The 21,812-nt window shown below is 39.1% G+C and overlaps 1 protein-coding gene and 1 long non-coding RNA gene across 6 annotated transcripts in view; both read right to left on the bottom strand.

Moving 5' to 3' along the window:
- Nucleotides 1-15,484, bottom strand: part of LOC103353047 (myosin IXb) — a 32,127-nt gene extending 16,643 nt beyond the window's left edge. For 4 of the 5 annotated variants that reach the window (XM_008275802.1, XM_008275801.1, XM_008275800.1 and 1 more), the window contains exons 1-17: nt 15,086-15,484; nt 13,998-14,818; nt 9,063-9,157; nt 8,796-8,858; nt 8,404-8,503; nt 6,552-6,652; nt 4,572-4,695; nt 4,233-4,322; nt 3,361-3,477; nt 2,938-3,072; nt 2,417-2,538; nt 1,988-2,129; nt 1,441-1,630; nt 1,092-1,167; nt 822-914; nt 661-700; nt 364-486 (exon numbers count right to left, since the gene is read on the bottom strand). In XM_008275802.1, coding sequence (XP_008274024.1) covers nt 364-486; nt 661-700; nt 822-914; nt 1,092-1,167; nt 1,441-1,630; nt 1,988-2,129; nt 2,417-2,538; nt 2,938-3,072; nt 3,361-3,477; nt 4,233-4,322; nt 4,572-4,695; nt 6,552-6,652; nt 8,404-8,503; nt 8,796-8,858; nt 9,063-9,157; nt 13,998-14,777 — 2,391 coding nt within the window. In that variant the 5' untranslated portion in view covers nt 14,778-14,818; nt 15,086-15,484. Of the gene's footprint in view, nt 1-363; nt 487-660; nt 701-821; nt 915-1,091; nt 1,168-1,440; nt 1,631-1,987; nt 2,130-2,416; nt 2,539-2,937; nt 3,073-3,360; nt 3,478-4,232; nt 4,323-4,571; nt 4,696-6,551; nt 6,653-8,403; nt 8,504-8,795; nt 8,859-9,062; nt 9,158-12,361; nt 12,374-13,997; nt 14,819-15,085 lie in introns of those variants that run through there. The other variant, XM_008275804.1, reaches the window with a different exon arrangement.
- Nucleotides 15,485-19,134: 3,650 nt separating this feature from the next.
- On the bottom strand, nt 19,135-21,324 carry LOC103353048 (uncharacterized). Its single transcript, XR_519989.1, has 3 exons — nt 21,168-21,324; nt 20,645-20,736; nt 19,135-19,266 (listed from the first exon to the last, which is right to left on the bottom strand). It is a non-coding gene; the product is annotated as an uncharacterized LOC103353048 (long non-coding RNA).
- Between the last annotated feature and the right edge of the window lie 488 nt (nt 21,325-21,812).

The following is a 21,812-nucleotide window of genomic DNA, read 5'->3' on the forward strand; positions in this document are numbered from 1 at the left end:
GCGAACAGTAATTATGTGCTAAATGAGCATTCAGCATGAAGAGGGTTACAGACTTTGACAGTCATTTTAGGAAATCTCAATAATTAAGACTCCTGATTCTGTCACAATTAGCAACAGAAATATTTGTAAAAGCTCATCACCTGATAGAAAAAAAAAACATCTGATAAATCCTTACATCCTTAAAATAACTACTCATTTTAGTAGCAACTATAATGCTCATAAAAGTGAGCATCACTGTAGTCACATGGTAGACATTTCACCTTAGGATGGCACAAAAACTCGATCTTACCTTCCTTCGACATTTTAAGATATGTTTCAAGAAAAGAAACAGTATTCTGCAGCAAAGTTACACAGAAGACAAACCTGAAACTGAGCATTAACTGTAGGGAGGTTTGATCTCCGGTGAGGGTGGAAGATGGACTTGCTGGTTCTGTCATGTGCCGCAACACCAACAATGTGTTGGAGTGAACGCAAATTCATGAGGTTCTGTTTGATAAAACACACATAAGACTATTAGCTTTTGAACTCTCAAAACAAGGGGCTTCTGGTTGTGATAGAAAGATCAAATCCAGATGTATATCTACTCTTAGCTCTTTTTTTTTTAAGTGACATGAAAATCACTGAGCCTCATCAACACTGCACCCTTCATTAACACTTTACCTTTGGAATAAGCTGCTTCTGTCGTCCGCCTCTACTTTTCCTGCAGAAAGCACAGACAAAATGAGGCATCATAAAAACACTCAACTCCAAAAACAGAAAGGGAGAAGTTGCGTAACATAAAAATTCAATGCGTTTAAACCAAAGGCACAGAGCTGACTTACTTTCTTTTTTCATGAGTGACAAAGATGTCCTCAAATAAATCAATAGGATGTTCATCAGAGCGATCAAAGGAGAAATCCAGAGGCTCGCTTTTGCTGTAAGAACAAAGAGGATGCATTCATTTTTTTAGCAAAGAGAAGCTACTGCTTTTTATTTTACAGTACTCCGCAATTTTTTAGGATTTTAGATCATGTAGGTCACGTAATTACATCAGTAAAGCATCTGATTGGTTACAAAGGTCTACTATTAATGCACCTGGGTACTATATTTACCTGGACAGCCTGGCCACATTACTGCTGTACTGTTTTGTGTCTTTGAGAGACTTGCGGGAGTTTCGTTTTGAAGCTACTGTAGAACAGAACAGAACAGCAAGTCAGTTCTATATAATAATCACAACTTTTCTAATATGAAGAGAAGAGAAAACAAAAACAGGTTGGTGGGACAAAGGCTAAAAGAGTTATTCAAAGCAAAATCCGTAATAAAACAACAACATGCTATTCCTGATAAGCAGAGATCATCTTGTCCTCCAAAGAAACATGTCACGTCTTTTTAAAATGGTTTTAGGATTTACAGAGTGCATTATTTAAAAATGCAGCTTAATAAGCGACTAAAGCTACTTACTCAATTCTGCCCGCTGGCGTCCCAGGCTCTTGAATACTGTGAGGATGCGGATGGTTGCTCGGAGGATGCCCCATCTGAACAGGGCTTCTGGACTGGATGCAACCATGTGATGCAGGAACGAGAGCCCACTGCTTCGTAGCAGTGATACGACTTCAGGACGCATGTGTTCTGTGTTTTTCTTTCCGAAATCCTAAAGAAAAGTCCTGATTAATATAGCAAATATATTCATGCTGCGCTCACAAGTGAGAGCAGCTGCAGTTCTTTTACTTTCATACATTTATAATTTGTACTCACAGGTATTTAGTTATCTTCACAACTATAAACTTCTCAGTACTTTCAGAATGTTTATTGGTGAGGGAATTAATCATTCACTTGGTTATAGATTGTTCAGGTTTTTCCCACACTGGCCTATCTTACAAGGCTACTGCAGACCAACAATGTGTTACAGGGGTCAAGTTGGATGATGGAAAGTAAATCTACCTCATTACAAATGTGGGAGGAAAATGTTTAGAATAGAGTTGTTTGCGGTGTGAGAATTATACATCACCTTGATGTGATATTCAACTCCCCCAGCAAAGTGTTGAATGACGAAAGTTGGCTCTGTATTTTGAGAGGGTACAAAGAGTGGATTGTCCTGATTTTGCTGCTTTAACTTGTCCATCAGGGTTTCATCTGTGGCCTGAGGGAGGCTGAAGATACATAGACAGAAGGACGGACTATCAGATTCCACATACAAAGTCTGGGACAGAAAGTAAGACTGGTTTTATTTAGAACAGGTAATAAAGTAAACAGAAGAAGAAAATATGTTTTATCTGCTAAACATACTGAAACACTGCAAAGGTAAAAAACAAATGTTTGTTTTTTATTTATTGTGAAATGTAAATCTAATTACTCCTATATGGACAAAATTACCATCAAATGTTTGCCTAGAGGAATGATAGAAGCACCATCCACGCTGTGAGTACCGTTCACCTACCTGCTCTCCTGATCCAGTAGGTCAAAGAGTCCAACTGACTCCTTGCTGATGAGCTGAATGCAGCCACTGTTGTCAGCAAAGTTGATGTTTTGCCAGCTGATACCCTCTGACAGGTAATCTTCCTGAAATGTATGTTAATCGCGATTACATAACCACATTATTTCAATTTACAATGAAGTAAATGTTAATCAGCTTGTCATGGATACAGCCATGTGATAATAACAAACAGAACTTGTATCCATTATGTTTGCAAGGTTAAGACTCCTTAATGTCAACTAGATTTGAAAATACAGAAGAAATAAAATAACTGAAAATTATTTAAAAATTCAAGAAAAAATTCATAACAACTTTAAGATACAATACCACAGCATATTTGCTTCTAATGCTGTAAACATATTTCAAAAACAATTTTCCAGGTGTGTGTCCAGGGTATGCAGTGCCAGCTGTGTCTGGTTCCAGCAAATATTACGAAAAACAAAAATGAATGAATTTTATCTGTATAAATGCATAAATGCACCTACTTGCTCAAGTATGAAGATGTTCTGGTTGATGTAATACTGCAGCGTTTCATTGCTGTAGTTGATGCACAGCTGCTCAAAACTGTTTGTCTGGAGGTTCTCAAACCCAAACATATCCAAGACACCAATGGACAAACACTGAAAACAGAAATGATTTGAAAATTCAAAGACAGCGCTGTGGAAATGTATAACTATGATCTAAACGCTACATTAAGGCTGCACATTGCTGCCAAATAATACAACAGTACCATGACTGGAGATACAGAGGCATTTTAGAATTCCATTTCCAGTGCTTCAAAAATTTACAATAGCACGAGTAAAAGCTGGAGAACAAGAATTATTTTTGAGGAGATTGCAGATCCCATGCAGTCAGTATTGCGGTTTTTTATTTAGTTTTGCAGCCCCAAACTAAATCCCATGACTCACAGAGATGGACTCCTCCATGTCTCGTCTGTTGAGCATTGCGTGATTGATATGAAGAATGATCCAGTCAAACAGAGCACCGTATAAAGATTTGGCCATGGAGTCTCGCATTGCAATAGCCTGAAAGCACAAGAATACCAAACAAAGCAGGTAAATAATACTACTCATCATGGATGGCACCGCAGATCTCAGAGCTCTGCAGTACTTTTGCTTTATATTCTTCTTAGGACTTTAGATTTTATATTTATTGCTTACTAACTCTGTTGCTGTCTTGTTGTCTAACCAACCCTTCGTGAGAACTGTGAGTTTCAAGAAACCAAGGCAAATTCCTCGTGTGTGCAAGCTCACTTGGCAATAAAGCTTTTCTGATTTGAACAAATAGAACTTAAATAGAGTGAAGTGGGAAAAAAACCCCCACAGTTAATGTACAACTAAAAGCCCACAATGCCAAACACAACTGATATTGCAATTTTCAGTCAAATTTAAATGTTCAAGGTAACAATCTGATTTGGATGAAGAGAGACTACCAAGAAAATGAAATTTGATAACTCAACCGAATCAGTATATTAACCTTCTGAACACCAGCACTTACAAAGAGGCTTGAAATGCATGCTGTCTTAAAAACAATAGCCAAAATGACACCATTTATAGGAGCCACGAACTGCAAGAACAGGAAAAGTTTTCTTTCTGATGGTCCTTGAACTGACCATGTTTAACTTTCAAATTAATTTGAAAAACTAACCAACTCTGAACTTAAAAAGTGTCCAGAGTGAGTAAAATTGTAACAGAAGAAAAACTTTTGGGGTTCAGACAGTTAAATGACTAAATAACTAAACGCCAATAGCCAGCTCTAATACTAAATGTAAAGTGTATACCTCTTGTAGTGTGTACTGTGAAACTACAGAGGAGCTGGCAGTCACTACTCTCCTCTTGGTCAAAGCCATCAGCAGGAGTTCATTTTTCACCTTGAAAAAAAAGGAAATACAAAACAGTTAAGACAAATCTTGAATTCTGTAAAACATGAATTTAACCCGAAAAACACTACCAAGTGCTGCATTAGACAAACAGGTAGAAACATGTTTTTTTTTTTAAATAATAGAAAAAATGGGTTTAGTGAAAGTGCTTTTAATTGTCTGTGATTGCATCCCAACTACCAGGTTTTGCTGAACTACATCAGAAATCAACTGGATATAATCAGCTGTTTATGAACAAACCTTTAACAGGTCTGACAGCGTAGACAAGACTTCAGCAGGTCCAGCCTCCAGGACCTGAGTGTCCTCTGACAGTGTGAACGTCACATTGCCCAAGTGCAGGATGGCAGAGATGATGGAAAATATGCTGCACAGTGGAAATACACACACACACAAACAAAAACAGTCATTAAGTGTTTATTTGTGTCAAATTACCACACCTGGCAACTAAATGTTGATCCAAGTCATCTCACCAAAATGTAATAAAATGTGTTTTAAACCCCTAGCAGCAGTTTCTGGGTTTTAGAGGAGCTCTTTTTTTCACTTTAAGGGTAAACACCTGCACCTCTAGATTAAAAAACAAAACAAAACAACAAAATGGAATCAACATGTAGAACATTTTCCCAAGTGCCCCTGGATGTTACCAAAAATCAGGAAAAAAAGGAATTCTAATTAAGATATTTTTCTACTTATACTTTTAATCAGTTTCAATATGTGTCTCCAATCTGCTCTGTGGAAATACAGCCTGCACACCAGTCAAGTTCAGCTGAAAAGTCTCTGAATTTTTGCCACTTGACTGCTGGTCACAGACGAGTCACTAATAGCATCCCGGTTAAATAGAGAAAAAGCAGATGTATTTGTTTTTTTTTTACAGAGTAAACGTATTTATTGCAAGCATTTAATTGCAATGTGTAAAGTGATTTTGATGAAATATTGCAATTTTGAGCTGAGATCTGTTTAAGGATACCAACGAAATAGCACGTCACACATGATTTGCTCAGAACATTAGGAAATTGAAAAAGATTCATATGAATTAGGTCATGATTCATAGTGTTTTTGCAGTTTCTGGCTCTGATAAATGGTGTTATTCTGGTCATTTTAAAAAAACTGACATACCTTCAAACCTGCCGGCAGGTTGTAAGGTTCAGGGGCTTAAGTATAAAAATATTAATTTCAACACCAAATCTGACTTGCTATTTTTGTATATTGTAAACTGTTTGCCCTTTAAGTCAGGTTGTATCGACTGGCATCTCATTTAAATCCTGTTCTGTGTTTTTTTTTAAATAGTAGCTCATCAGTGTGTCAAAGCGGAAGTGAGACTAACATCAGTATCTGTTAGGCTGATCATTGCTGTGTTGATGGGACACATATCAATGTTGCCTTCAAGGACATTTAGTACTGCAGAAACTAACCACAGCTGACAGTTGGCATATGCAATACTAATGTCTTACTTGCTACAATAGGAAACAAACATGAAAAACAAGCATTGCATGTAGTTCAAGAGCTTGTGAGCTAGTTCAGCATACTGGATATGTAAGGAAAAGTGCTTTCACTTTTATGCACTGTACTGCACAAGAAATTCTAAACTGAACTGCATTGGAACCGTCTGTTAAATTATCTATGGAGCCCTTAAGTAATGAAAAAATGGTTTGTAGTTCTAGTTGCATTTCCAACTATACATTGCTGTGAGTGGGTTTTCACCAGGAGAAGCGACTTGAAAAAGTAACTATGCTGCTGGTGCTTTAGAGCGTGAGCTGTGTCCTGAGGCTTTCAGGCACATGCTGACATAGTTGCTGCATTTTTCTCCTGTTTGACTTGACAAGCTCTGACGTGCTACTGACACCAGTATAGAAAACAGAAACCTGCGATGGCGTTCAGTTAAATGATTCACCCCTTCGCCTACTGTATCTGCACTGTTGTTAGATATGTACAGCTATTGTAACTGATTAAACTCGTGAAAACCCTGTCTGAAAGTCAGGATTAAATGTTACTGGCAAGAAAGGAAAATGATTATTATCTAGAAACCTTTTTTTTTTCTTCTCTTCCCTGGATATTTCTAAGCAGACACATATTTTTCAGACAAAGTGTTTTGGATGTTTATATCACAGTGGTTCATTGATTTATCCTGTTGATCTTTACCTCCACGTACATAGCTACATTGGTTAGTTTTACCAAAGTCTGTAGCGTTTTAGCTATGTTGCTCATTAGTACAACCATACATACTGTTTCTTTGTGGAATCCAGAAAGCCAACCATCTCCATTGCTTGATGGAGCCTCTTGTACTCCTGCCCAAGGTTCTTGTCATCGTCTAAATCAAGGTCCTCCTGTACAACAGGCAGAGAAGATATGGAGAGAGGGGGTGAATACTAAGACTAGCTAAGGAGGTGTATGCATGGATGCAGATTCCTCTGTCATTGCAAATTGTCCACACATAACATAGAAACAAGACAGTGAACCCATCACTTTTCTTCAGCGGTCTTCATAACATTTAATTATTCATTAGCTATCTATGCAATACACCTAGTGTGTTTCCATCATTTTAAACATAGTTATTATTAGACATTGCATTTTGTATTTCAACCATAGGTCCCTTTCCAGTTAATAGTTCTCATGGCTTCATGTATAAAGCAACAACAAACAACAGTCTAAATCTTAACTAATATCAGCTTATCAAACTGTCCAAATAGCCTAGTTTATGTAGTTGCTGCTGTTGCTTCGTTAGTTATTGAACATAACGCTTACTTTGGAGATGTTCATATGGATCCTGCTGCTGCTGTCTCCATGGGATAATTTATATTTATAAGTATTTAGTTAAGTTACCAATGATGTTGTTCAACATGTGCACATGTGTGCAGTGACAGCTGTTGCTGTCTGATGCATCAGGTATCTGATGAACTCAGGGGGAAAAAATACATATAGCTGCAATCAACAAACTAAACCTCTGCTGCTGTTGAAATCTTGTAAGCTCTTAGTGTCTGTTTTTAGTCACACTAAAGTTTTTTTTTTTTTTTTTTAATTTTTAAACTTCAAGTGCATCCTCACATATGTAAAATTGAAACTGTATCCTTTGCACTTCTAGTGATGTTTCTGAAAAAATATTGGTGCTGAATTGTGATTAAAGCCTTTTCTTAATCACTTCACACAACTCAAAGTATGTGCCTATCTGTATATGTGACTGGATGCATGTCAGACTTGTGCCGTGTTGACAGTGACACTGAAATGTTTCAAGGATGTCCATTAGACAGAAGGCCAACATGTTTAGTTGAAGTCAGATTAATGGAACTGAGTGCAGGTCTGAAAGCACATTAGTCATTTATAAATCTGTGTTTTAAATTAACTTGGTGATTTAGCATTCCACAAGTTGTGTTGACACTGGGCTACCAATGCCAAGAGTGGTAACTCCTTAAAATGGCAGTTTAGTTACTGCATCATCAGTAATATACAAACTTCTGTATATTGGACAATATATGTTCCAATATTGGCCAAGTAGATCAAATAATCTGTGATTATGAGTGAGTTGGGAAAAAAAGTGAAGCCATCATAAAGTCTCATCTTTGAACTCACATTTACACCAAAATGTACAATGCAGAAGTCAGCCAGTGATATTTTCTGAACCATAAGAAAGTGCATGTCACAATAATACAAAAGAACATATAAAATACTTTTTAACATGAAAGACTTTATCACAAAAATGAAAAGCAGTCATTTTCACTTAACTTTCATAACTGATTGAGCAGGTATGACAAGTGGTACCACCTTCCTACGCTAAGTAATACGAGATAACATGTTGTGAATTGGTACTATATAAATAAAGTTCAATCAAATAAACTGAACCCATAATCAAAGATTATTTAATCTACCACAATATTGTAGATTCTGAGTAGAATAGAGTGATGAGAAAAAGAAATTAAAAATCTGTGGGACAATGGGAAGTTTTCAAAAAAGAAACAACAAAAAAACGTTATCTCTAAAACCTTACAAATATCTTTATACATATCAAATGACACATTGTGTGTTATGCTTGTTCCTCCCTTCCTCCATCCCTGTGGCTGTAAAATGTGTAGATCAAAGGTACCTGGTTGAGGTAGAGATAATCCTGAGGCTTTAATAGATGAAACGCCTCTTTTTCATCTTTGGACGCACCCATCAGCAGGTAGTAGAACACATGGTAGTTCCTGGGGGTCAGAGGTCACAGAGAACTGATAGTCAGTCAGGGCTCATATGAATTTCATTTCAACTCTGTTACTGACTGAAAATTTCACTGCAGGGTGGTTTATTTGAACTGATCCCATCCAAAGTGCTTAGAATGTGGTCTATTTTTACAGATTTGTGTTAGAGATCAGGGTTCAGCTACAGCCTGGTGACAATGTGAGCTAGGTTGGTATCAGAATATTCATTTCATGCCCAGATTGTGAAGTAAAATATAAGAAGGGTGCAAATTTGAAATGCCATCTATTTGAATTATACCTCTCACTCTTATCTCTAGACACCAGGCGACCTTTTTCCAGTAGGTACTTCTCAATAACTGCCCTGCAAAAGACATGGAAGAGGAAGAGAATGTTAACAAACCTGGAAAGTTTCAGAGTTGTTAACAACATTGCCCACTTATGACTTTGGAAGAAAACTAACAGTTACACAAAACAAATCAACCAAGGTAAACAGATAACTGTGCAGCAGAAGCCCTAAAATTCACTTGGTGAAAGTTGGTAAGAAAAACACAACACAATGCCTCACCCTCTGATGACACCACTTTCCAGGTAGTTGAGCTGGATTAACTTCCCAAAGCGACTGGAGTTGTTATTCTCTGCAGTCTTGGCGTTGCCAAAGGCCTGTTTAAAACATAAGCTTTTACTAAAATAAACAGAGAAATTTGTAGACATGTTTCCAACAGACACTGGCACCCACACGCAAACACTGTAAATGTTTGCTGCATGGGGGAGCTACCATATAAATCATTTAGGTTTGTGGATGGCAACTGTTTCTATTAGCAACCCTATATAATGACAAAGATCAAGTTGGTGTGGATGTGAATTAATTTTGTTCTGTTGTAGTACATAGCCTGTCTTATGAATTGAGAAGAACACAAATGAGATAGTACTGTAAGTACAGTAATAGTGGGCAGTATCAAAATGATGTAAGAAACAAATACACAATCCCCAAAGGGGCTTTTTGATGTTTTTTTGTGTGTGCATATATTAAAGCTTTTCGCCTTTAGGTTAAAATTCAACCACAAAATCAATATCACCTTAATTACAGACATTCAAGAAAGTCTTTTGTTCATTTGCCAGGGAGGCTTCTGAATAAGCAGAAGCATAATTACTTTTTTAGTGGGAAATGTTTTCTGTGTATTTTTTCCTTGGAATCGATTACATCTCAGTGAAAAATCTTTTGCTAAAGGAGGGCCAACAAAGAAAGTAAACTACTGCTGCTACTAGGTATTATCATTGGATAAACGATAGTGTAAATCAGCTATTGAAAAGGAACTAAAAATGATAAACACTCTTCAGATAAAGCAAACAATTTCAGCACAGTTTAGGTCATCATTTTTCAGCCTAAACAGTAAATTGAAAAACAAAGTATCACAAAAACTGATAAAAAATTATTATTTGCAGCCCCAGAGAAAACTTTACAATGATTTCAGTTGAACTCTGACTGTTTGCCATCAACAACACAACAGATTCCGCCCAGGCAAAGTCATTGGGCCTTAATGGCAGGATCGTACGGCCTTTTTAGCTGCTGCAGACTACAGCACGGCTTCTACTTTTCTAGGCTTTAACTTTTCTCAAAGAAAAAGAAAATCTAAACTGAGTCCACGTTGGCCTCTAAAGGTATTGCTGTACTTCATTCCAGCACAGGGGTTGTGTCCTAACAGGCCAGAGCAAGGCCGACAGCGAGCTCGCACTGCATACTGCGTTGATCCCTCGCTGGCAGGGACAGCTTGAATTCAAGGGAATGTCCCTACCCAGTGCACCTCTCTAAATACAGTGGAGGGTTTGCCAAACATGCAAAATCAATCAAATTCATACAAAGGACCTGGATGCAGCAGCACAAAAATGAAAGGTATGTGGAGAGAACAATGCAGATGGCATTTGGTGTAGAAAGAGAAACAGCTGTTTGGCATGTCCGAGTTTAGGAGCTGGATCCCATGAAGGCCGTGATAATGAAGGTGGGTCCTTCAGAGCTTACCCTAAGAAATTTTTCTTTTTCCTTTAAAGACACAAAAATGTCTGCATGCAATGACACATTTAGGAAGACCTGCAGACCACTTGTACAATTCATAACTGTTACAATGTGGTAAATATCAAAATGCAAAACAAGTCTGATGAAATCTGAATGTAATGATGGATAACAATTTCATTTTTAAAGTGACTACCTGATTTATAAAAGTTCCAAAGTGCAGTTGTTATTTTTTATTGATAATGAAAAGTCGTCTTTTTTTGTTGTTGACTGAATTCCAACTAAACAAACAACTTAAGGACACTACCAAGTTGATAATTTTGATGTTCATGTTTCACTACTTTCTGCCAACAAACAAAAAACTATAGATTTTATGCCTGACATTATATATTTACATCATGGAGTGGATCTTTTATTCATTCTATATGGTGGTTCCCCAATTTGTGTGTAAAACAGCTCAGGAACCTTGTTGCTACTGGTTTAATATGACTGTAGGTTTTAACCAGGTCAACTACAGAGCAATGTTTTCCCCCTCTACAATGAAATACATTTCAGGAGTATCAAGTTTAGTAACATCCCTGCAATTCACAAGTGCACCAGTAAGACAAAACATATGTAAAAGGGTATGTAAAAAGGTATCAGATTTATCTTGCAGCCTCTTAAACTGGTCTCAATGACCAGGTGGGGAACCGCTGGTTTTGTTCAACTGATACAATTGGCGCCAAAATGGCATTGAGAATGCTTTCAAATATTATACGTGGGACTGAAATTTGCCCTAAATGTAAACCTCTAAAAATTCATGCTCCCTGAATTAAACGCAGCAGAACGGAGAAGGGAGAAAGAGTGCCTTTGTGAAAAGGGGTTTAAAGCTGTGAGAGAGAGAAAGGAGTTGATTTATACTTTGTTGCATAGGTTTGCCAGCAAACCTGGCTGAGCCTGTTCTGACACGTTCCTGTTTCTCCTCTCTCTTTGGTGTTCCCTCAGAGACAACGCCCTGCACATTCCCCCTGTGGAGCTCAGCACTCAGCTTCCTTATCACCAACACAAACCTCGAGCAACAACCACCTAAGTCAGTCAGTCAGTCAGTCAGTCAGTCAGTCAGTCTGGCAAACAGCACTTTTAATGAGCGCAAGGTGCTATCACCTGCTGGCTTTTGACTGCAGATTTTTTTCCCCTGATCTTCAAGTCAAACACTATGCAAAATAAGATATCGTCCTTAGCACTTACAACATTCTAAACAAGCAATTGGCTGTTTTCTAGCACCAGAGAGATCAAAATCGTATGTAGTTGATCCATACCGACAGCAGGTGACAAAACATAGAATTAAAAGCTAGAAAGAAAAAAAAAGGAGTAAGTCATAAAGTGTGACTCGTGAACACAAAGGAAATCCTAGAATGGCTAAAAGAGGCTTAGGGAACCATAAATACCCCAAGCAGCATAAACCATCAAGTGATTCTAATTACTACAGCAGTAACTTTTTTTCGTGGTGTAATCACTTGTGCATTGCGTTCTCTGGTTAAATTGAGGGCAGCTGTTTGTTGTGGTGTGAGATCCCACGCTTCAGTCAGTTTTCTCTCGTTTTCTCAGTTAAAAAAATAAATAAATCACACAACAAGCCATGCTCTTTCCTCAAGCTAACCTCAGCTAAATCTGTGGTTCCTTAATAGTCCACTGGGAGCAGGGAACAAAACAACAAAATGCCAGTCAGATCAGTTCACAGGAAAAATGCTTAAGCTATTGCTAATTTCAAGGAGAAACTTGCTGGACTTGTTCAGAGGAAAGACGTATATTTAGTCACTGTGTAATAAAAGGCTGGCCTCTTGGGATTGTGTTTGTGACTGGTAACACACACATACCAAACACAAAGTGTGCTAAGATTGTTTGTGTAAAACATTCACTGCTGCGCTGACAGAGGTAAACCATGCACATGTGCAGAGATCTGAAGATGTTAGGTTAAATCTCCACACCTACTACACATTTCGGAACAGATTGAAACGATGCAAAGTAAAGAGCCACAGGCTGTAGATAAAACTGTTCTTACGGTAACTGTTAGTTATTTAGTTTCCCAATACCACACAGTAAATGAAGTGAAACCCACTAATACCCGGCTTTAAACTTCCCGATTTGTTCTCAGGCCTTAAATTTTGAAACCCAATCCACTAAATACAAACTTTGATAGCTTTCAAACAGAGGGTATTCCCCTTTAAAGGCAATTTGCCTAGTTTCAAGTCAGTTATCACTTAAACACAATGTGCAATTGTGCAACAGATGACTGAAACAGAAAGCAAGGGGAAATGTGGGCATATGTGGCGTCCTGTTACTCATTGACAGCAACTGTAGCGCAGCGCTGATGTGACAGAAACAACAAAGACACCAGTGACACTGTAGTTATGTGTTAAAAAGAAGTGTGGAATTTCCAGCCGGCAGATTTTTGTTTTGCAATTTGGTGCTTTTTGATTTGTGGTAATGTCTAAGCTTCACTTATAACCAAGTGTGAGAAAAAACAACTGTGTAAACACTGATATTTACGTCTATCACAGCTCGTAAAATTGCACCGTTTTTAACACGTTTGCCTACAAATATCTGAAACAACTTTTTTGGATTACCTCACTCAGGCTCTTGTGGTTATTTTTAATTATGCTGCATTTTAATTGCAGGAAGTGCATAACAAACGGAAGTGGTTTCAGCCTTCTGTTTCTGAAAGAAATGATTAGCAGGTCTAAAAAAAAAAAAAAAAAAACATGTGAAACTAAGTTGGGCACTTTGACAACGCTTCCTCAACTAGCCACAAACCAACGACAAAAAATCACCCACATTAATTTGGCCATCAGCAAACTAATGTCACCACGAGTCCTGATCTGCCATCCTGACTTCACAAACCCCACCCTAATCAGACTGCAGCGAAAGCAAATGATCAGCTTTCCTCAGGCATTTAGATAATCATTCTTTAAGTCAATCCAGGACTGACTGTGGCAACAAAGCTGCAAACAACAGCTTTATTTAGGGTGTGAAGTTCCTGAGTATTTCCCAGGAAACTGGTCATTTGTCGAAACCAGAATATTTGGGACAGTTTTACTTTCTAACAACTAAAATCAATGATTTACCAAGATTTGAGCTAAAATTATTAACTTGATGAATTGACATTACATTTTTAGTAAATATTTTGATAACTTAAAGCCGTTTTTCCTCAAGCAAAAATGCTAAAAATTCACTGGTTTTCTTGATTTGACAGTTTGTTGTGAATGGAAATGTATTTGTGGTATTTGTGGCTGCCTGAAGACATCACTCCAAGGTTTAAGAAACAGTAAATGGCATTTTGCAGTGTTTTACTGATAATCTGAGGTGATCTGTGTCAGATGGCAAACAGTCCTAAGAGAGAAACCCTTTGAGGTCTTGTTTTCTCCTCAGGGCTCACAGTGTGGACTACCACACCAGAATTTGATGCCAGCTGTTTCAGCAAGAGTCCTGCAGCTTTATATCACGGTGACCTACCTCTAACACCGGGCCGGCCCCTAGGATGGTCCGTTCCAGCCCGCTGGAGTATGTCTTCTGGCTGAGTCCAGTCAGGCAGTGGATGAGATAACTGCTGCTTTCAGTCTTCCCTGAACCACTCTCACCAGATATCACAATGCACTGGTTAACCTGCCTGTTCAGCATCGCACGGAAGGCCACGTCGGCTATGGCAAATATATGAGGGCTTAGTTTGCCCAGTGGCTGGTTCTCGTACATCTTGATATACTTGGGGTTGTAGTAAACTGGCAGGAACTTATTGGGATTAATGGCTATGAGGATGTTGCTGGCATAGGTGTAGATTTTGTACTTGTAGAAGCGCTGGCGTAAAACGGCCACAACACTCTCCTCAGTCACAGTGGGGAGGTTGCAGAGGTCATCATAATCCTCTTTGCTGGTTTCTGCTTGCTTTCCTCCACTGTTGGCCTGCTGCTCCTGCAGAATGAAGTAGTACCCTTGGCTCCGAGGGTGCCACTTCTGTGTCTCTGGGGGCCACAGCAGGACCCGGTCCAAGGGGCAGTCCTCAGCCTCCAGCGGCCTCTCCTCTCCACCGCTCTCCCTCATCTCCAGGAGGCAGTACTTCAGGCTGGAGTCCAGGCCCAAAGTGACCACGGCGTTGTTGATGACCCCATCCGCCGTGTCTCCAGCGCTGACCTGCAGGGGACAGTAGGCAGCTGTGTCCTGGGCCAGCCTGGGGTAGATCTGCACAACATGGGCCTCTCCATCCTGATCAGAGAGCCCTGCTCCACCTGTAGTGCTCATCCTGATGCTCAGAGACAAGCCTCAGCATAACTCACTGCCCACTGCAAAAACACACCAAATGCTAGTTTAAAAAACAAACAAAAAAACAAACAAAGACACTGGAAATTATGTTTAAAGTACAAGAAAATGCCATTTTGTTTCACTCCCGCCCACAGTGTCCACAGTAAACGCCATGCTGCTCTAACACCCACTATCACATTTCCTTTCCATTATTACCATCTGTATTCCCGCATAAACATCCATCCAGGTGACACATAACAAACAGTAACAGCTTTATAACAGGCCCAAAATATCAAAATAAGTCTCACCTGTCGTGGAAAACGCGTCATTTCATCTTTAAAAGCCAAAATATCGTTGACAGCGAACAGAAACGGAAGATCTCCGCAGCTCCGGGAAGCCTGAACGAACTCCAATCACACAACTTGGAAAAAAAAAAAAAAAAAAATCTTCACCTGAGCTTCTCCCCCCCAAAAAAAAGGTGAGCCCGGAGAGTGCTAAAGCGAGTTTTAAATGACGGGGAAGTAATTTCCCAATAGTTCGGCGTCGTTATTGCTCGTATAAATCACAGCTTCTTAGAGAAACTCAAGATGAACGTGTCCTCGTCGTCCCGGTCGGAGAGTTACTTACTTCCTACATTTCTGCACACACACGCACTGACAGCAATACACCCGTCGACGAGGTGGAGAATAAATGGATTGCTTCCTCTTCACTGGTCTGAGAGATGTAGCCTTTTAGCCAACAGGAGATAAAACTGCAGAGGAAGAACAGGGCAGAGGAGGTGACAGCGGAGCCCACCGAGGAGGAGAACTTAATAGACGGAACACTTTAATTGATTTAATTTGTTGCTTCAGGTGAGCTGTGGGCTTTGAGCGCCCCGCAGTGGCCGGTGGTGGTATTACAGGCAGCTAATAGCACTGGTCTCTGCAGGTTCTGTCAAGTTTAGAGATACTTCTGCTTCTCCTTGACTATTTCTACTTTTTTTTTTACTGTGAACTTCTGCTTCATTTTTGCATCTTTAGTAACTATTCACGTTTTCAGATGAAGATTTAACGTGCAGTATCTATAAGAAACAGAAAACACATGTCACCCATATCGCAACAGGTCAAATCCTGGAATGATATTAAGTCAAGTCAAGAGTCAAGAACTTTATTGCCATATGTACACACACACTTGCAATTCTGTACAGAGGAACTTTTTGTGCAGGGCTAAAAGAGCTGGGGAAAATAAGGACTTTAAGGAACTGAAACACAATTCATTGTTGGTTTGTCACAATCATCTGACTGCTGTAGTTGTTAGTGTCTTTGGATTTTAAGATCTTGTACACAATTTTAAACATGATTAATTAAAAAATAAAAAATAAATTAAATTGCTGCATCTTCAGTGTTTCTGCTTTTATGTCTTTTCGATAAAGAAACTGAACAACTTCTGTGCTAAAAACATTTATTCAGACTGTTGGGCTGAAACTTGGGCTGATTACAATAAACTTTTCCTGGTTGGTTTGTGGGCTGCAAGGTGGAGTGGTGGTCAGCACCGTTGCCTCGCAGAAGGGTGCTGGTTCGCGTCCCGGCGAGGACACCCAGGATCTTTCTGCGTTTGTATGTTCTCCCCGTGCAGCGTGGGTTCTTCCCGGGTTCTTCGGCTTCCTCCCACACAGTCCAAAAACATGTTGAGGTTAATTGGTGATTCTAAATTGTCTGTAGGTGTGAATGTGAGTGTGCTTGGTTGGCTGCCTTGGTTGGCTGCCTTCACCCTAAGTCAGATGGGATAGCCCCCCCGCAACCCTAGTGAGAATTAAGCGGTGTATAGATAATGGATGGATGGATGGATGTTTGTTTAAATAAAGACCTAACTAGAGAGAGCTGTCAAACATTAGCAGTGATTTGTATAAGTGTGCTCGTTCTTGACACGATACAGCAATTTAAATATGAGTTAAAAAAAATGCAAACTATGGATTCTTTTTCAACATCTAAATCGACAATTTGTCATTTTGTTATTTCTGTTAATAAATGATAACTTCTCTGAAAATGAACTTAATTGCTAATAAAGCTCCCCATTTTTATTTATTTATTTAAATTGATATACACTGTAACCTAAAATAAAGACTAGAAATAAAATTGTTTTGATCTAAATTAACCTTTATTTTCATGTCTCTTTCAGTGTGAAACTTATGTATTCATAAAATAATTTAACTGATGTTTGGTGGGATGTAAAATAAGTTTATTCTAAATAGCAAGTGGTTTTTAGAGCTGGTGAAGCTTTTTGTGATAGCAAATCCTTATAATGTGTCTGTAAATGATCCTGTTGGACAATGACTGGAAGTTATGATACTCAATAGAGATGAAGCTGCATGTGTCAGTCAGTAATGAATCTGTTAGAGGTTACTTTACGTCAATTGGATACTAGCTTTATGTTGCACTTCTTTTATAGAGGTGAGGGATGTGATAAAAGCAACACATGCATACCATTATGCAAATCGGTTCAAATATAAAGCAAACCTTTGTTCCCCTGCAGCTCTCTGTGTTTCAGTTAAGGCTGTGTCACAGATTCATTCAACGCAGTGACATAATCAAAGCTGAAATTCAGCTGTAACGTGCAAGCGTGGCAGCATTATGCAAATGAATGTCTGCAGTGAGCTCATACAGGCGACAAGATCTGTCTTCGCAAACTTTTATCATCAGTCAATCATTTTTAGATCTAAAAACTCATTAATGAATCACTGGTGCTACTGCTGCTCTGTGACTGGCTGTTGTATGGAACCTGCACAAATGTGCACCAGTTTTTATTTTTTTTCCATTTCCTTGCTGTTAACCACAGTTTCACAGAAAGAAAAGTAGAGCTTGTGCCTTTTTTCAGGTGCACTTTACACCTTAAGCAGACAGTAAATACTGAGGTAAATTATACCGTGAAACAGCAAAAGTCGTCACGCACAAATAGATTAAAAACTCCAGCCTTAGATGCTCTCTTGCAGTTTAGCTGTGCACCACAGATGTGTACAGTGAATTTAATGAAAATCAATATGAAATTTTATTGCAGTTCAGACTTTTTTCTTTTTGAGCAAGCTATATTAATTTTTTGCACATCTCTGCAGATTTTTTAATGAACGAGTCTACAGGAAGATGGTCCAAGGTGAAAAGTAATTGTTCACACGGCACCTCGACAACTGAGGGCATCCGAAATCAATAGCATGTCTTATGATGATCAGTTTTACTTATGCTAATGCAGCGCCTGTCCATTCAGGTATATAATGACTGCAGAGGTGTTGAGCTGCTGTATCCCAATTTGGTGAAGACGCTTGCAGACACACTGACAGCTTATTATGGTGTGAGGAATGAAGAGAGGCGACGTAAAGTGTTACTCAGCACAAATCAGCTGCTGTTGATAACGACTACCTGCAGAGGCAGCCACATTCCCCCACACAGGAAGACAAATTAGGGCACGCGCGCACACACACACACACACACACACACACACACACACACGCACACACACACTGAGGTAGAGTAGAGGAACACACACTTCAGTTTTTTATGTCACCATTCCAGGTGAAATACTTGCTACTTAGGGTGTTTGTGGTCATTTCTAGTGTGTTAGTTCTGATTGCTTTAATGGGGACAATGCTGATGGCCTTGTTAGCACTGATGATGTCTTATTAGGTGTCACTCTTGTTCCTGCTGGACTGAGCCAGTTCTGCAAAGACACACTGAATCCAGTTCAGTAGGCACATGAGTACACAACCCAGAAAATGCCTCATTATCACACTCCCCAAAATGATGGGAAGCATAAATTTTAACAAGATGTGGTTCTATTTTAAATTGTAAAAGCTCAAACTAAATACAGGTTTGTCATACAAATATTTTTTCTAGAGACTAAACTTATTTTTATCTTCGACATTTTACAATTTCAATTGATAATTCCATCGAAAATAGACATACAGTGTTGACAAAACTTCGTAAATCACAGACTAGACTTTCTGTCATTCATTGATGCCCCTTTTTCTTCGTCTTCTTCTTCATAAAACCCCCATAAATCAAAAGAAGCTGACAACATAGTTTGTCTGGACATGCAAAGACTTTTAAAGCATTCCTCTTTGTTTTACAGTTCAGGTGCTTTTTCATCCCATGCATCTTTCTTCCTCTGTGTTTGGGGACGGCCAAGACTCTCAGGTATGCGGGAGCTCATTCTTTCATGTCAGACACTGAACTTAGCCACTGTGAACAATTCCTGTTTGGTTCAATGCTCACTAATGAGCTAAGTTCTGCATCTTCAGAAAAGTCATCCCAGAGTGGCGGTCGCAGCAGGAAATCTGAGCTCTGTGTGTCTCATTCTGCAAGAAAAAGGAATCCTTGTACAACTCAGAAACTTGTTCAGCTTTTTAATGGAGATTTTGAGTTAGCGTGATGTTGCAATCCCACTCAGTCCTGTAACAACATCTACTAAACCACTGGCTGCCTTCTTGCTGTGATTGATCCAAATGAAAAATCCAGGTTCACTGCAAACAAAGACACAGAGGTAATTTACTCATAAAAACAAACTGTATTAGTCTAATAAATTACGCTGGCCACTTACATGACATGAGATGAGTGGTGGGCCAGAGAGTTAGACCTCAGATTACTTTCAAATGCATTGACTGAATAGCTCTTTTCATGTTAGTAAGCCTCACATTGGCCGCTGTGGTGGAAAAAATATCCAGTCCTTTAAGTAAGTGAAAGTTGAAATACAAATCCAAATTAAAGTCCTTTATTCAAATGTGTACTTAGGTAAAGTACAATCTATTTGTAGCTAAATGCATGTGTGACATGAAAAGGACAAATGATTTTAATGCAGCAGAATGGCACCATTCAGTCCTGTATTATTATGCATAAGTTAGATGCTAGACTTCTGATGCATTGACATTTAAGGTGCAGTTTTGTTGCAGCCTGTTGTGGCAGGACTGCTGGAGAAGTTAATGTTCAACAGTTCGTTCTAATAAATAAACTGTGAAATCATAATTTGCAATTATTACTTTTAAATGATAAATGTAAGGTCATAAAAAGTTCAATATTTTCCCTCAAAATATATTAGAGTGGAGGCTTAAAGTGTCAAAAATGAAAATACCCAAGTAGACTACATCAATAATGTACTCAGTAAAGTTTCTATCCACCCAATCAAAGGCACTTACTACAGGTTCAAAGCAGGCCACCTCGATTCAAAGTTTGTCTTTGTGCAGCACGATCCTGTAAAGTTTAATGAAGTGCGTGTAAATTCAATGACGACCAAGTGTTTTATAAACTTCAAAACGCAGATATCAGCTTTCTCTTTTCACACGATGGGTACATTTCTTCCCTCCCCGGCTGTGAGGAGTCTCTGCCTTCATCATTTGTACTCATATGGTTTGTCTGAGCCTCAGGACACAGGCTCAGTTTTCAGAATAAACTGTTTGTCCACCCAAACAGCGGTGTCATGACATCACCGCTCAGTGGAAAACAACTTACTCTCACGTTTGTGCCGCCTCCATCTGCAGCCTTTGGAAAACTTCTCACTAAGGCAAGTATAACTGTGTCTTGATCTTCTTAGTTGATCAGTTTACTTCTTTCTGTTTAATCAAACTGCAGGATTGGACTGCATGATCATGTGCTGTCTCTCCACTCCCCCAAAATACACTGATTTAATCATAGCAAATGAACAATAATAGGACTAAATGGGCCTATTAATAAGAGAATTCTGTAAATTCTTCATCACTTCTTTAGGGTTGTTACCCAACTAAGTCATCGTCATACCGCTGCTTTTAAAATGACTTGGATTTCACAGTCTCACGGTGGCACAAATCGTGTAAACACAACCCAATAGTTGGATTAGTTTCAAGGGTATCGGTGTCCAAGTGAAGTTACCTGAGCTTGACTGCCATTATGTCATTTTTCACCCTGCTTTAGGAGAAGAAAAGGCATTTGCAGCCTTTGTCGTCCTGCCACTGCTTCCTCTCCTGTGGAGAAAAAGTGTGATGATCCATGTTGGGCTTAAATAAGCAGGATAACAAAGCCTCCACTATGACATTCACACATGAATTTATTCAGCTTCTTCAGAATCGGTCTGCTCAGGTTAACGGTCTCTTCCAGAAGGGTGAACCAAGCAGCACATTTAAGAGTTGTTATGGGAAAAATGGATTGAAGAGAAGGATAGAGAAAGATGGAAAAGTGGCACAGCCAAAAACAGTCTATACTACAGTTGGCAGCAACGTACTCCGCAAAACATTCCATTAATAAGAAAAATATGCACTTAAGTGTATTATTCCAACACATGATATTGATTTGTTTGTTGCATCACACCTTGCGTGACTCCTCTGTTGACCAAGCAAGAAACCAACCTTGATCTAGTTAGAAAAAGCGCCTGTTAAAGATGTGAATCTCAGCTTACCAGTTTGGAAGGAAAAAAGCGGGCTGATGAGACAGAGAGAGGCCCTCAGTGTGTTCAAACCCCGATCACTCTCTGCAGGTTTCTCTGTTTGCTGTTGCATGTTCTTAGCAAGACAGCGCTGCTCGCTGCTCCTCAAGCTGTTCAGTGTGAGGTGTGGGTGAATGAGGGGGGAGCATGTGTGAAAAGAGAGAAGGCACAAAGGAGGGAAGGGGAGGGAAGGGGAGGGAGAGATGGGAGGGAGGGAGGGAGAGAGGATGATGGGACAGGTGTGGAATTTACACACCCTGCTGGTAGTGCGCGCTGTTGGCATATTTGCTTCAGTGTGATGAGTCACCCTTGTTATGGTGGAAGTGAGAGAAAATGAGATGGAGATACTGAAATGCTGAACTATAACGGAGGGAAAAGTCTGCAGGATGTGACATCGTTTCTGTCAGGCCAAGGTTTGGAGTTTTAAACTGTTAGTTAAAGGATTTTGTAAGTCTTAGTGCTTAGCATTACAATTCTGTGAGGAATAAACATGTATTTTAAATGTATCTGAGTGGTAAGAGAAAAAAGTCATTTCCCTTATCAAACAAAAGACACCCATGCTATATGAAAATATAGTGAACAAAATCATTTTGAGCAAATCATTTAAACTGCCAGTCC

This window comes from Stegastes partitus, unplaced genomic scaffold, assembly GCF_000690725.1.
Source record: "Stegastes partitus isolate 25-593 unplaced genomic scaffold, Stegastes_partitus-1.0.2 Scaffold59, whole genome shotgun sequence".
Lineage (NCBI taxonomy): Eukaryota > Metazoa > Chordata > Actinopteri > Pomacentridae > Stegastes > Stegastes partitus.